The sequence below is a fragment of the Agelaius phoeniceus genome, chromosome 5 (genome assembly GCF_051311805.1).
Source record: "Agelaius phoeniceus isolate bAgePho1 chromosome 5, bAgePho1.hap1, whole genome shotgun sequence".
In the NCBI taxonomy this organism is placed as follows: domain Eukaryota; kingdom Metazoa; phylum Chordata; class Aves; order Passeriformes; family Icteridae; genus Agelaius; species Agelaius phoeniceus.
Window position 1 is genome coordinate 58,430,836 of NC_135269.1, and position 16,101 is coordinate 58,446,936.

Below are 16,101 nucleotides of genomic sequence, written 5' to 3' on the forward strand. Positions count from 1 at the left end.
TCCTCTTGCTCATTGTGATCTAATCATCATCTCCCTAATCATTCTAATGATCTTGCATTTATGTGTCTCTGCAGTTGAATGTCCTTCTAGAAGTGGTCACACAAAGATGTGACCTGGGGGGAAAATTCCCTGGTAGCTGGCTCTGCTGCCACAGCCCTGAGTGTTGTGGTGCCTGGGGTGATCTCTGCTCTTTCATGTTCAGTTTGTTGTCTGCCCAGGGCCCAGCCCCTCTACCCCATCCTTTACCCCTCTCTGGGGGCACCCACACCCAGTGCAGGCCTGGGCACTTGGGGCCCACAGTGAACCCTGCACTGAACCCCACAGTGCTCCTGTTGGCCTGACACAGGGACCTTTCTGACACAGAAAATCAGTGTGATAAAAGTCTTTATTGCCTATTGTCTCAGACCTGGTCAGGGGTTTTTTTGTGTCTGATGATAGCTTTTCACAGCATAACGCCATGGGGTAAAGCAATAAACATCAGGTTACAAAAGTTAGCTCAATTTGGTTTTTTAACTTAAACCATTAATTTTTATTCCTTTCAGAAGTCCAAATCATAGGCAGAATGTAGTGTAGGTCTTAATATCATCCTTGGCACAGCTTCCCAAACAGTCTGTGAACTTGACATAGTAAAAGAGTCTCTCAGGTTGCAGAAGCCAAGCCATAACCATCTTCTGCACCATTGACTCACATCCTCACCACAGCCCTTGGTGTTCCTAAAAAGCAGATAGAGCATGAGAATCTATTTTGCATTACTCTTCAAAACTTAGATATTCCACTGCACAGTGAATCTTTGCACTTTACATTTACCTCATTCTTTCTATTGTCTGAAACTGAATTTCTAATATTACCATTTCAGTTTATCTTTGTAAAGCTCTCTTTAAATATGCTGTTCCTTTTATAGCTGCTTTCCAAAATAAGCTTCTTACAGAAATTTGCTATCTAAATCTAATTAATTAAATTTAATCTTTTTTTGTAGTAAAGGAAGACAAATAGGGTGAGAAATGCAAATACTAACACATATCACTTCTCCTTCAAAGGCTTTTTCTCCCAGTATTCTTTCTGAGAAATTGCATCTGCAATGCAAATGAAAAATAGTCGATATACAAAAAATAGATTATATATATACTCTCAGTTTTTGATGTTTAAAACATTTCTAAATGCCCCTTCCTCTTTGCAGAGAAAGGCCTTTGAAACATAAGCATCTTATTTTAGAGCTGCAGAATTGTTCAGATTTTAACTACTCATGTCCTCTTTCATTTTTGATGTCAGTGGAATGCATATACTTTATTTACAGTCCCATAGAGAGAAATACTTTCATTATCTGTTTGCCATATTGAGGAATAGATCAGATATGTAAAAAAGGTCTTACAATGAAAGGGACAGCTTCAATTGTATAAGCAACATTATTGTTGCAGCCTTTAAAATTGCAGAAGTCATCTAAAAATATGGAACTATGACTACAGAAAAAAATACTATCTTTTCAAAACTACTTGCTTAGAATAAAGTTAAAAATTAACAGGATTAAATTATGATGTAATGATTTTTTATGTTGCCACTGCTCCATAACAGTGTTATTACATAAAAGTGAATTCTGAGAACAATGTTGCATTCAAAATCACAATATGGGCAGGAAAGAGAACACCTTATATGGAAGCCAAGAATTTATTGTCAGTCCAATGAAAATCTCAGTACTAATTACAATACAATAGACAGTTATTTAGATTTGTCTAGTCACAATAATACTTCCTGCTACAGTACAAATTATCTGATCAATTCAGAATGACATTAATAATGGAGTCAAAACTGTTGTACAAAACCTTCCTAGTATCTAGCTCTGCTCTTGGGCTCTGCTCTTGGGCTCTCCCATGGACTTTCCTGTTTGGTCCTGTGTTTGATGGCAACAGCAGTGCTTGAGAAAAAGAGGGCTGCAGCAAGCATCAGCACCTCATGCCCTTTGCCAGGGCAGCTGTGGTGCTCATGATGGAGTTCCTTCTTTGCTGAAAGGAGGTGTATGATGTTGATGGTTTCTTCCTCCCTACTATGAGAACCCTCACTTGGGGCAGTTTTCAAGACTGGTCCTGCAAGCTCCTGCCTCATTCCCCTGCAATTCCATTCTACATCCCCATTTACTGCATGTGGTGAGCTTTGCTCTTTCAGCCCTTTTGGCTTTGTCCAGCTCTCAAACTGCAGCACTCCCTTACCAACCACAGGTGACCTCTTTCCAGCACTGGGGTGCCCAGCAGGAGGACATCCAAGCACTCTCTCTTCACCCTCTGCTCTCACCCTTGGCATCCTGTGCCCCCATTTGCAATGTCTCTGCTATCACACCGTGACGATGCTCCTCTGCACTGCACCATTCTGTGAGGGTCACCAACACATCACTATGCACATAACAACCACCTGCTACTACTATCTGGAGAAAAATTCTAATTATCTCTCTTTTTCAGGTGTTGGTGAGTATGTGTGTTCTATTTAAGAAGTGTGAACTTCTAACATCAGCTTTAAAATTCTTCTTAAAGGGAGAATCTGATAATTTGGACCCTTCAAGATGTAACTTGTAATGACTTTGGTATTTCTGGACTTGGTACTTCAGATTCTGTTCTGACCAAAGTAATGCAATAAATGTGAAACAACTAAATCACAGCAGAGAGCTGAAGAATAGCTGGCACAGAGTTATTATTAATAGTTCTCTGAATTCCCTTTGTGCTCTGAACTGTCTTAACACTGGAATTGTTCCTGCCTCAAAGAGATTAAATTAGGCTAAAGTTCAACATGTGGATTTTAAAGATAACTTCAGAGGATGGGTAACAGAGAGCATAGAGAAAACAAATAATGCTGGATAATTACTTCTATTGATAAAATCTGTAAATGGAGACAATGCAATGCAATGATTTTACTAAAGGATTTGATTTAATTTCTCACCAAATGATGTGTTGATTAAAAATTAGCACTATACAAAATGAATGCTGCACATGCTAAAAAAGAATATGATTCAGAAAGTAATTCTAGAGAGCATCTATAATGGATGGATCAGGATCAGTTCTATTCAATGTATTTATCCTCTACTGGGAAACTTCACAGATAAAATATAATGGAGACCATTATAAGGAAAAGAAGTAGATGGATCAAGTGATTGGAATTTCATGGTAAACTGGGTTCCCTGGAATAATGGTGCTGTGTAGTTCAATGCAAACACATTTCCTATAAGATGCAAAGATATGGATCATTCACTTAATATACAAAGGCCTGTTTGAGAGAGCAGCAAGTTGAACACAAAATTGGAGACAAGATGGATAGCAGCTTTGTACAGTTTATAGTGCTGTAGAACAGGAGATGAGTTGTAGCCCTGTCCCCAAGCACAGATTGGCCACGAGCAGCAGATACTGTTTTCAAGAGGCCTTAGGAAATACAGAAAAGGAGTCTGAGTGTCTCAGGAGAATTAAATCAATGCACCTAAGCCAGGAAAAATTCTCCCCATTGGCAAACAATAATTTGTACACATGAATTTAAATAATAAAAACTTTTAAGGGATTGGCTGCAAGACAATTTACAGCAAGGAAAACTACCTTCCTCAGAACATACTGGCCACAATCCGCTCCTCTTTTAATCACCTCCCTTTTCATCATAAAATCCACCTAGTCAGGAATCGAGTTGCTGTCCCAAAAGACAGAGCTTGGCTGGTGATGCATCAGTTTACCATGTCACCACTCTGTGTTGGCTGGGAGAAGCCAGAAAGCCCCTGTGCTCTGAGCTGAAGTTTGGAACTGCACTCGCCCCCTCTGGCCACTGGGCTGGCTCGCAGCTGCCCTGCCAGCTGTGCTCCCTGCCAGGTGTCCCCTCTGCCAGCTGTGCTCCCTGCCAGGTGTCCCCTCTGCCAGCTGTGCTCCCTGCCAGCTGTCCCCTCTGCCAGCTGTGCTTGCTGCCTGCAGGCTGCTCCACCCTGCCTCCATGGGCAGAGTGGCTGCAGGCACTCTCAGCTGCAGGCTGCTCTGTGTTTTGCTGGATTATTTCACTTGGGGTGTTTCAGCTCTTAGGGCAGGTCAGGGATGAGCAGGAGTGTGCTAAAGTCATTGCCACAGAAAAAAGAGTCCCCAGATACTATCTCTTAAATTCAGTCACACCTTGAGATTGTTTTTGTCAACTTTTCCTACTTCAGCAACTTCCAGTAGATTTGTAGGATTGTCCAGGATTTTCCCATCCCTATACCTTAGCAGATTTTAAGAGAAATGCTATTAATATTACAAAATACCTATGAAATGTAAATATTTTAAAGCCTGACATGTTGTCTGTTGAAGTCAGTAGTTCCCACTGTTCCATGGTGTCCATAGTGGGTGTGCCCTACACCACAGCCTGTGACTCCCAAGGAAGGCCCTCGGGCCCCTGAGCAGCTCACCCGAGCAGAAATAAAGCCTGGAAGTTAATGCATCCCAGTACTTGCATGTAACAGAACAAACAGCAACAAGATGTCTGTAAAAGCAACGCTTCAGATTGTGGTGGGGTTTTGAGGTTTGGTTTTTGTTTTTGTTTTTTTTGGTGGACTCTCTCTCTGCAAGAAATTGTTTTCATTCCTTGTTTTTCTTACAGCTTCAGCTACACAGTTTGAACATCCAACTTTTCCTGTCTGTAGCATTTGCTGCAGTACTGAAACAACAAAAGAGCAAACATGTTAGGCAACATCAGTGAGACTGATCACTTGCCTATCTTTGGTTGTCAGAGCAAGATTAAGGAACCAGTTATCCCACAAGCTAACCTTTAATGGCACCCTGCAGTGCTACTATAGATCACTTAGCTGAGCCACCAGTTAGATGGTCATTGCTGTCATACATACAGGATGCAAATATTTCCCAAATTTAATGCTTAAACTATTAGCCTTGCTCTTCACTTATTCTTCAGATAAATTTTAAAAACTCCATTTCAAACAAAATTAAAAAAACAGAGACAACTCTAAAAGTAGTCTAAGGGATTGTGTGCTAGGTTCCCTCAGGCTAAAAGAACCACAGTTTGAATGGGAAGGAGGAAAAGCTCTAAAACTGCTGTTCTGTGACCAGCTGTGCTATTCTGAACAGTGCTAATAGGAAAACCATAGCTCATTCTTATGTCTCCTAAGTCCACATGCACAATTATTGTGTCCCTTCCTATCTGTTGACAAAACCTTTACAGGTTGAATGTGTGTAGCATAAACTGCTTCATTCTTGTGATTGGTTTTGCAGTGTTTCAGTTACCATTATTATTTTGCAGCATGATATGTTTCATGCTGAAGGACAGTTTAGGGAAAATGTGGGCCTCTCACCTGCTGTACAGACTGGCTTGCCTGGGCCCTTCTGGGCATCAATTCCTTGGAACCAAAGGACCATCTCAAGAAGGAGCCCTCCCTTGTATACTTTTGTGGAGACTCATCTAGGGGAAAAAATTTCACAGTGAGATTTGCTATTCAGTTCCAATATGCTGCCTGATGACCTGAATAGCTGCAATTTAGAATCAGTTGAAACTCCTTGGATGGAAATCTTCTTTTCTGGTATTAAAGTCTCCAGAGTAGGTGTGCATGTGGGGATAGGTGTCTAGGCTCCTGCTGGCATCAGTGAGAGCTAGCAAATGCTAGCAGTGGAATCCAGGCTGGGCTAGACCAGCCAGATGTGGGAGCCTGCTCCAGTGGGGGTGATGCACTCTGGGGGTGCCATTGTCTGCACTGGGGCACCCCTGCTCATGTCCAGATCTGGGCTGCAGGTACTGCATTTAAACAGGAAGGATCTCACTCCATCTCTTTTATTTCCCGTGTTCAGTAAGTCCAAAGAAAGCAGAGCACATAGCAATAATCTCCTGTAGCAATTTATAGTCATAAATGCTATAAAACAAATAGCATTAAGAAAAGGAACTGTAATAGGCTTGACTTGTTAAACATATGCAAGGATGAGTTGCATAAAACTCATTATAATTGTGTCAGTTATAATAGCAACTACAGGGAATATAAATTTCATACTCTCTCTAAATTAGTGTCTTCTGTTTTCTAGAGGTGGAAAAGAAGAAACCACAAAGAAAACATTTGTACTTTAGGGGTGGATTGTGAGATCTACTTATAATAAGATAATTATTGCTTTTTAAGGTTCAGCAGAAGATATGCTTATTAAGCTTCGTAACGGCTCTATTAAAAACACAAAGCCAAATAATCAACAGTTGTCCTGCCTCAAAAGAGTAACAATTAAAGGGTGTGATGATCTGGAGTAGTAAAAAGAATAACAGCAAAATAGACAAAAATGAGAGAGAAACCAGTCTGCTTGGAAACTGAGTGTTGCAGAACAAAAGGCTGTTAAAGAATATCTGAAGTAACCATAATGCTCACAGTAGAGACTATTTGCCTAGCAGTGAGCATCATTAAACAAAAACTGAAGTCACATTTAAAAGCATGCTGCTTTTTTCATAAAGCAACATTTCAGTAACTGCTGATCTGACCTCTGCACCTCAAAACAAAATATCACAACAGTATTATAGATGTAACATTAGGAGTTTGAGAGCTGATTCATCGTCCCATAAAAATTAGCAGTAGCAGGCTAAACTGATAATGCAGAAAGAGGAGCACTAGGAGTATTTTAACATTCTGCTGGTAGTGCTGGGTTCACATTGTCCTTCCAGATTTTAGACTGAAAGTTTTTCAAATTTCTCTTAGGAATGAGGTTTTGCAGCAGAAAAAAATACAACATGTATTCTCCCTGAGGTGTAAGGATTAGCTCAAACAAAAATAAAAAGCCCAAATTTATCTAATTGGGTTGTTTTCATTTCTTTCTGTCATTTCATAAGTCTTATTAATCTTTGGTGAATGCTTCAAACAGTTTTCAGACAATTTAGCCAAACTGCTGGCCTTAATTCAACCTAACTTAGAAAGTAATACAGTGCAATAGGACCAAACTAGTGGGAAAGAGCAGGTGCTGAAGCACCAACAGCAGCACCATGCCCTTTATAGGTCACTGACTTCCATACAGCCTGAATGCTCCTTGATGGCTGGGGTGCAATCCATGCTGGCTTAGAGAGCCTCTTCTAGTTGAGCTCATGTGAAAAAGATTCACTCATGAGCCCCTAGACCCAAGTGCAGAAAGTGGAGACAGTCAGGAGCTTCCCTTCAGAAGCTTGCTCCTTGTCTGAACTAAAATGCTGTCACAGCAGCACCTTTGTCATATGCACTACTTGCAGAAAAGTCAGTAGGAATTCTATGCACCACCCAAAATATGAAATTGAGTCCTCAGACAAATTAAAAACAAGAATGTATACAAATATTTTATCTAACAGTGGTTTAATAATCTCCTATAAAATCTTTAATAAAACATCCTATTATTCCATATTTATTGCCAGCTTGACATGAACATTTAGAGTGCAAGTCTATTTTATGAATATATGAATAACTACTTTTTCAAAATAGAATTCAAATGGGTATCTACAAGTGATCCAGAAAGAAAGAAGAGAGAGAGAAAGAAAGAAAAGAAAGAAAAGAAAGGAAGGAAGGAAGGAAGGAAGGAAGGAAGGAAGGAAGGAAGGAAGGAAGGAAGGAAGGAAGGAAGGAAGGAAGGAAGGAAGGAAGGAAGGAAGGAAGGAAGGAAAGAAAGAAAGAAAGAAAGAAAGAAAGAAAGAAAGAAAGAAAGAAAGAAAGAAAGAAAGAAAGAAAGAAAGAAAGAAAGAAAGAAAGAAAGAAAGAAAGAAAGAAAGAAAGAAAGAAAGAAAGAAAGAAAGAAAGAAAGAAAGAAAGACTTATAACACACACAAAAATACTGTTGTCTGCTAAATGTACACAGAAGAAGAACATCATCCATGTACAAAAGAACTCTTGAAGACATAACAGTCATCTTCAAATTGTTGCTTCAAGGTTTAAAACTTCCCCTAGGTGCTGCAAGGCAGAAGTGTCTGTGTCAAATAGGCAAACAAACCCTTGGCATCACACTGGAAATGCTGTTTTAACTCCCATTGCTTTCCAGCTGCCTAGAAACTCCAGACATTTTAAGTTAGAGTTTCTCAAACACATTCTCCTTTTCTAGCCTCTAAACCTCTATGATCACATGAAACAAATTAAGAAATAATGAAATGCTGCATAGTTTGTGCACTATATTATTTTCTTTTATGTGTTACTAAAAGAATTGTTTCTTTTCTGCCATTAAGTACAGTACTTCCAGCTGCTTGATCTAAAAACACATCAATGTTATGAAACTGTTCTTTTGTCTTTTCCAGCTTGGCAATGGCTCAGAACAGCTTTCCCATCAGACTTTGCCTGTGGAAGGAAAAAGAGAAGAACATTGCTTGTATCTTCAAAATTATTGTGTGAAGTTTTATATATATATATATGTGTACATATGCATATATATAGATCCCATAATTGCCATGCTTTTTATCTCAGCTTTCTCAGATTTATTCTCCAGAAAGCATAATCAGGTGGTGAAAAAAACTGATCAACACCCTTTCAAAAAGCAGAGAAAAGTGTTTCTTTCCTTTTAGCTTCCTCTGAATTCATATTGAAATGTCTTTATTTTATCTGGGCCTAATTTATTTATTTATTTTTTAATGCTAGGAGTTTAAAGACCTTTTATGGACGATTGAAAAGCAATTGTGACATCATGGTCTACCAAAGAAGTACTACAAATTTATGATCTCAGCTCTTGATATAGAGGGAAAATGTTCCAAAATGGCATTATTACTGCTTGGAGAAAATATTGGGACAAAGATTTAAAGGAAAAGGTTCAGACAGACCTAAAATGGGCAGCCATGGCAGAACTGAGAAGAACTTCATCATCCACCATCATCTATTGATAGAGAGAGGATCTGGAGAAGGAAACTAGCAACTGAGAGAGTATTTCTCACAACATTTTTAGTAATGGTTATTCAACCACAGATGTCCTGTTAAGTAAACATCTCCCTTGGCAGCCACAATGTAGTCTAACCATTCCTGACCTGAAATATCAACTGAGTGATATCTCTGGGGACAGCATGAAGAAAAATCAGGGCCCAACAACAAAAAGGGTAAAATTTTGAGCAGCTTGCCTGATGTGAGCAACCTTCCAAGTGTGATTTCCAGCAGTATCCCAAAACACCAAGCTCTGCTCTGCTTTGCAATCTTGTTTGGTAAGTGAGAAATAGATTGTATTTCACAGCACTTTTTCAGCTAAGAGGCTGGTCCTTTGTTCTCCAAATAATCCCTGTATCTGCAGGAGTTTGAGATCAGCAGCACATTTAATTTCTGCACACCCTCATTATCTCCCCTCCATGTGTGTTTATGTGGGGGAGAGGGAGGGAAAAGGTGGGAGGAAGCTGCATAGTCCTGAGCTATTGGCAAGAGACTGGAAGGATTTTTCTGTATCCCACAAGCTCTGGACTTTGGTCTCACCAAAAACAGGAGGTGGGGCTGCTATCAAGTGCTTGCAAAATTGCATGAACCAAGAAGGAGTGGATAGAGCAGAAAACTTAGCAGGAAACTTGGCTTTACAAATAGCACCCCCAATGTTTTTGGTACATCCCTAAAGCTCCATTATATTTGAGCACAAGCTACAACTGCAACAACCTCCCAAGCAAAGTTCAGTGAACAGAAAGGACACACAACTCTCATTACTTTTGGATTTTTTTTTCCATTTGGGTCTTTCTCTGTAGTAGAACTCTGAAAAAACTTTTTGAGAGTGTCTGTATAATCCCCTCTGGGTCACCAGGAAAAGCCTCACCATCTGTCTCAGGCCTGGAACTGCTCAGAGTAGCTCCAAGGCTCCACTCCTGCTACCCATGCACCTCTGTCTGCCTCTGCATCTCAGGGCTTCTCCAGCTGACTGCATTGCTCCCAGGAAAGGGCATTTTCCTGCCCTTCCTCCCTCGTGGCTTTCACTGTGCCCTGAGCAGCCAGGACAGTGCACAGGAGTGTTTGGGGACCTCCAGCCTTGCTATTTGGAGCTGTGCTGTCTCCTGAAATTCACAGGGCTTGCTCATTGCACTGAGTGACCAACAGGAGACCACACTACACTTTTTTTTCTTTGAGATATTTGTAGGATGACTTCTTGGTAGCCAAGGGGCAGTGGCTGCCAAATCTGGGGCATGACCTAGGATTGCTAGAGCTCTAGCATTGCTAGAGCTTATATAAGCAACACTGCATCTGTGCTAGTTTTAATCCCTATAGTTTGTTAGTCCCTAGAGAGAGATGCCATGTTTGATGGCTCATCCTCTGGCAGCTCTATTTCCCTCTTGGCATGGGAATGTGCTCCACAAGAGAAAGCCCTGGCAGTCTCCTTCCCTCTGAGCCCAGCAGGTTCATCTCACCTTCATTTCATAATCCTCCACTGCAGGATTTGCATTTTATGCATTTGCAGTGAGCACAGTGGCAAGTCCCCAGCCAAGGTCTCTCTGTGTCACTGCCGAGGCTCCAGACACCTGGATCCTGGAGCAGGGAAGCCAAGGTGCCACTTCCCAGCCTGGGCTGTGGGTCCTGGTGGGTCCCTGGGGAGAGGCTTGCACTGCATGCATTGCATGGTGGTGCTGAGCCCTGATGTGTGACTGTTCCTACACCCACCCTGGTCACCAGACTGCAGGGGAGGCTGCCATCCATGGATGTCACACTCACCTTGCTGTGTCACAGCAGCAGCTGTGCGGATTTTGCCCCTGGGCAAGGGTTGAAGGTCAGGAACAGGGTCACTGCTCCCCAGAGCCAGGACCAGCTCTGCTGTGGGAGATTTGTTGTCTACCTCATGCACACTCTAGACCCAGGGATATTTTTCATCTTTGTTGCAGACCTGTGGGCAACATGAATGGCAAATAGTCCCTACATGAGAATGGCAATGAATTGCTTTAATTTTCAGGCAGATTCAGGTTCCACCTGGTGACAGGAAAAATTAATTACCAAAACTTCAAAAGAAGTTATTCAAATATATTCAAAATATATTAGATACCAGTATTCACCAAAAAATCTGATCATATCAATGATATTTTGTAATCTTTGTAGCTAGGTGGAGACCTCCAAAAGCTCTGACTTGTCACAGAAATCTCCATATGTGTTGAAAAAACCTACAAAATGTCCTTTCATGATTCATAATCATGAACCCAAAAGAGACTACTGTGATCACTTGGCATGACACAGGCTAGGAATACAGTTCCAAAAAACTCCTGAATTACTGAGCAGGAGTATTTCTTTCAGAAAAGCATCCACTTCTCTTTTAAAAATTTCTTCTGCAGGAGAATTCACCATAGTTCTTAAAAAGCTATTCCAACAATTAAAATAGAAGTGTTTGAATTTGTCTAATTTTTTAACAGACACCAAATCTCACCTTTTCCAATTTCAAGAGCTTCTGCCACTGCATTTCTGCCCCTGTAGGTACACTGAGACTCTCATGGGACTGAGCCTTCTCCTGGCCATTAGAGACAGGTTGAGCTCCACAGTGCATTCACAAGAAAATGCATTTTTTTGGCAGCCTTTCGGACATTGTTGTGGCTTTACTTTGTGGCAAGCTTATTTATTTCAGTTTATTCCACATATCTCTGACACCAGAATGGGACAGAGTGTTCCAACATGATGGTACCAGTATGACAAACAGATGAGTTATAGCATTTCTGCCTTTGCTTGTCTCTATTTCTGAGGCTGCTTTTTCTCCTTTTTGATTAAACCTTTTATTGGGAGCTCATGCTCAGGTCCAACAAACTCCCACATCTCCTCCTGTGTCTCCTTTGCTGTAGCAGGATCACATCTTCTTTTGTCTCTTCTTCATTCCAAGACATGCAGTATTTCATCAGGCCATATCAGAACAGATTTTTTTATGTCTAGCTTACTGAGCACAGCAGAGCCCTCTGTGCATGTCCCCTTCATTTAATTTGTTCTACTTCAGCCAGTGTAGCTGATTCAGGCTACCACCATCTTTTCATGTTACACAAAATAAACCTTAAATCAACATAAAGCTTTTGCAAGAATGGACAGTGGGGATCCTTTGAGATTAAACCTAAAATCATCAATTTTAGATGAAAAAAATGAAGTGTACATGGAGTAGTACGGAGAATGTTTATTTTTCCTTTCTCTGCAGAAGAAAAGCCTAATGACATATTCTTAGGGGTCAGTGTACCTTGGCTGCTGAACTTCCGTGTTCTCTCTATGGCTTTGTAAGGCAGAAGCATAGAATCACCAGGGTTTTGAAATGCAAAGTAAGATTTTTCCCTTTACATTTCAAATCCTTCAGATTCTGAGGAACTCAGCTGGTGGGTTTTATGGGTAACAAAGGCAGGATGGAGAAAGCAGCTGACTACCGATGCTTTTAAATCCCAGCCTGAGAAGTTCTCATTCCACTGAAAAGCTGTAATAAATATAATCCACACCAACACTTGGGGAAGTTCATTCTTTAATCCAATCTAATTTTAAAAGACAGTAAAATATTTGTCTGTAGATTCCTGGGTTCACCTCACACCACTTTTAACAGGTGATCAGTATTTTTTGTTGAAGCTGTTATCCTTTTTACAAGAAGAGAAAGGAAAAACTTAACTTTTTGGAATGGGAAGAAACAAGGAGTGTAGCAGAACTTCAAAAAAGTGTAAATGATCCAAAATTACACCTGCACCTCAATGCTCAGAGAGGATAAATAGCGAGATACACACATGGCCACACAAACTCCAGTTTTCTTTGATGTCCCTATTACAAATGCTGACCAAGGGCTGTCTTGCTTACATTTATGAAATAAATATGTGAAATCAGAGCCCAAGGCAGATGCATTACTGACTAGTGATTTCCTGTTGCGTCCACTGAAGCTACAAGGCACAAAATAACAAGGAATAAAATCCAGGTTGTAATACAAGCATGAACAGCATATTGATGCTGGTAGGAGTGCATTTTTCTGCACTTATTTTATTAAGATATATCTGCAAGTGGCAGCTTAGTCACTGATTTCACAGAAAACTTGTGAGCACTGGCTGACTCCACATGTTTATCCAGCAAAGAGCTCTTTACAGAAGTGACATCTCCAACATGTCCATTGCTCTACAGCCACATCTCCAGTTTCCACATCAGTCTCCTTTTTCACCATTTGTCAGCAAATTCACCACTTCCTCTCTCCCAGTCCTACTTTTACCCACATTGTGAGGCAGATTAGAGAGAAACCCACTGAATCAAAAAGCCTTGCTCACAAACCAACCAAATTCTGTTCCCCAGTCCAGGCTGGGGTGTTTACAAATTTGCTTTCTCTAATACATTGGTCTCTTGCTCACTCTCTTTGCTCTTTTGCCACGGTGAGGAAGTTTCCTCCAAATACAAGGATGTTGTATTTGGAGGAAAACTGAGAGCAGGTACCTCTTAGATGCCATTGCTGCAAAGACACATGGAGGAGATTGGATTCTGCACAGGCTGGTCTGCTTTTTGGGTCCCCATCCATCCCCCATTGTCGAGCCATGCAGCAGCTTTCATTTGTGTCTGCAATGTGCTCGGGGTGAGCAGGCATGGGGCTCTCACAGGCTGCACCAGAGGATGATGCAGTGTGGCCAAGCCCAGGACAATGTCTGTGGCCAGCAGCCTCTGGACCAGCACCTCCTGTGCTGCTGGAGCCCCTGCTGGCTGCCCTGCTCTGGGATCTCTGGTGCAGAGCCATGACAACAGTGCAGACACATCCTCTGGGCCTCTGCTGTTCCTCAGGTTTGTGCAGCAAGCACTGCTCTGTCTGGCTGCCTGCTGATGGTGTCTGCTCCAACAGAGCTTCTCCTCCTTTCCTCTGTGCCAAATACACAGCTCTCACAAACCCTGCTAACATCACTGCTCTGCACAAGGGCCTTCATTAGCAGAGTCCATGGGCTCAGAGTGGCACATTTTTCAAGTGTTTATTTCAACAAGGACTGTAGTCATGTGCTGTATTCTACAGCAATGAAGATGGTCAGTTTATCTGTCACCTTGAATCCTCCTTCATCCCACTGCCCATATTCTGCTCTTCCTCAGCCCTTTCTCACCATCTTTAGCTACCCTTTTTGTAGTATGTTATTTCCTCCAGCTTCCTCCCACAAAAAGCTGATGTGCAAGTTGCTTTCTCTGCACCGTGCAGAGCAAACATATCTCAAATCAGACCTTACTGCAACCAGCAAAGACTCTGAAGAGACCCAAGTCTTAAGGTTCCTCCACAAGACCCAGCTCACTTTGAGAAAGACATGCCCAGGCTCCAATCACATTTCAGGATGGAGAGAAAAAGTGAGTGACCACTATAATGGATATCTTGTAGTCTGAGACAATGGGCTGATTTTTTAGATATGATTACATAATAATTAATATAATATTATACTAATATTTATTAGATGATATATTATATGTATTGCACATTATATTAATGGTAGGTTATGTATTGGGCTATGGAAATTAATTGGTTGTTTCTTTTTTTTCCCTACCATAGCTTTGAAAAAAACCCAAACAGTGTATGCTGTGTAGAATATGGTCCCATTGAGAACATTTCCAAATATTATCTCCATTTTGGTGAGACAGAATTTTCAGGATGATTTCTTCTGTGCTATTTTGAACCCACATCAGTTTATGTTAATACTCACTAACTACTATTGAAAATTTTATTTGAGGAATACTGAGTTACAAATACTACATTAAAAAAAAAAGAATCAGTCATCAGTCACCAGGTTCATACACTATGTTTTAATGATAATTTTTTTTTTTTACATTAAAATCAAAGTGAGATATATATCTGAGGGCTAACGATGCTAAATTAAGTCACTGTGTTCTCACCATTCTAGTAAAACTTAATGTTGAGTTCCTTAGTAAGTGGAACAGAAATACGCAAAACCAGTTTCTGTGGAAAAAAGAGACACAAAATAATGAATTATGTTAATGTAAAAAAAACCCAAACAGTTCAAAACAGAGATTAAGAAGTGACACTTGAGTTTACACCTTCATGATTTCTTTAATATATCTGGTAGGTGAGACTAACTTGATGGCAGTATGCATCTTCCTACTGCTTCATCCAATTCAACATCCCTTTTAGAAATTCAGGAATGGTTTAAAATTAATCAATTATGTGATTTAAATATTAAATTGTAAATACAATATCTGTCCTGCTCTCTCCATGTTCAGTATTAAATTTAATGTATTTTGGGCTACTCACATAATTTCCATTTTTAGTACTTCACCAGTTTTATCTTTAGGTTTCAGAATTAATAATCTCTTAAAATGTTCAATATCCATTCACACCTCTTTGCCAGCCCACAAATTCGTGTTAACATTAACAGCCTGTGCTTACTTAAATCACTTCTTCAAAGCATCTAATATTTTCATCTTTCATCAGAAACAATTCTCTACCACTGCTTAGTGAATTGAAATTCCACTTCTTGAATAATATGACTTTTCTTCAAATACCAGGGAAAATCCAGACAAAAGTACTGCAAACCCATCCAAACACCAATCTGAAAATTGCCAGGCAGCCAGAGAGGCTACTCCAGATTGCAAAACTGCATGGACTCTGGGAGCTATGGATGTTGGGAGCCTCTGCCCTTCCCAGCAGAGGATGCAAGTATGATACAAAGAACCTCCCCTATGCCCACTGTCAGCACAAGCCTGGCCAACAGATGTACCCTTCTAACATCCCTGCTGCTGTCACTGTGCAATTCCTTAAGGCATGAGACTCCAGGGGAAAAAACAGATAACAGACTCCTAATAATAGGAAGATTCTGTGATATTGCAAATGTCAGATTAGGGTAGCGCTGCATGAATCAGAGAGAAAGAAGTGGCTTATTACTAAGCAACCTGTTTCTATTTATATACAAATAAATATGGCTCAATAAGCACTTCAGCACTGCTATTAGGTAAATTTGCTTTCTGTAAACCAAAACCAATATGGTAGAAGTTACTTTCTACTGCAGCCCTTTTAACAGTGGGGTCTCTGCTTGTAAAACTATTATACAAAATGTAATCTCACTAAGCCTGTAAGAAAGTGGCAAATTTGCCCTTTGCATTTTATTTTTTTAATTACATAAATAAGCATTCAAGATCTAAAGCCAAGCTACTGCTAGGGTTCATTTTTTTTTTATTAGAGGGTCAAACGTGAGAGGAATATAGGAAGTGACATTGTAACATCTGTACAGGGATGGTGAGAGAGGCTTGACTAAATCTCTCAGAATTCCTCTCAGAGAGGAATA

The 16,101-nt window shown here is 40.5% G+C and overlaps 1 protein-coding gene across 1 annotated transcript in view; it reads right to left on the minus strand.

Annotated features, from left to right (window-relative positions):
- Positions 1-14,620: 14,620 nt before the first annotated feature.
- LOC129119334 (sucrase-isomaltase, intestinal-like) overlaps positions 14,621-16,101 on the minus strand; it is a 58,874-nt gene continuing 57,393 nt past the window's right edge. The window contains exon 22 of the mRNA XM_077178012.1: positions 14,621-14,759. Within this exon, the coding sequence (XP_077034127.1) occupies positions 14,700-14,759 (60 nt within the window). The 3' untranslated portion in view covers positions 14,621-14,699. The remainder of the gene's footprint in view (positions 14,760-16,101) is intronic.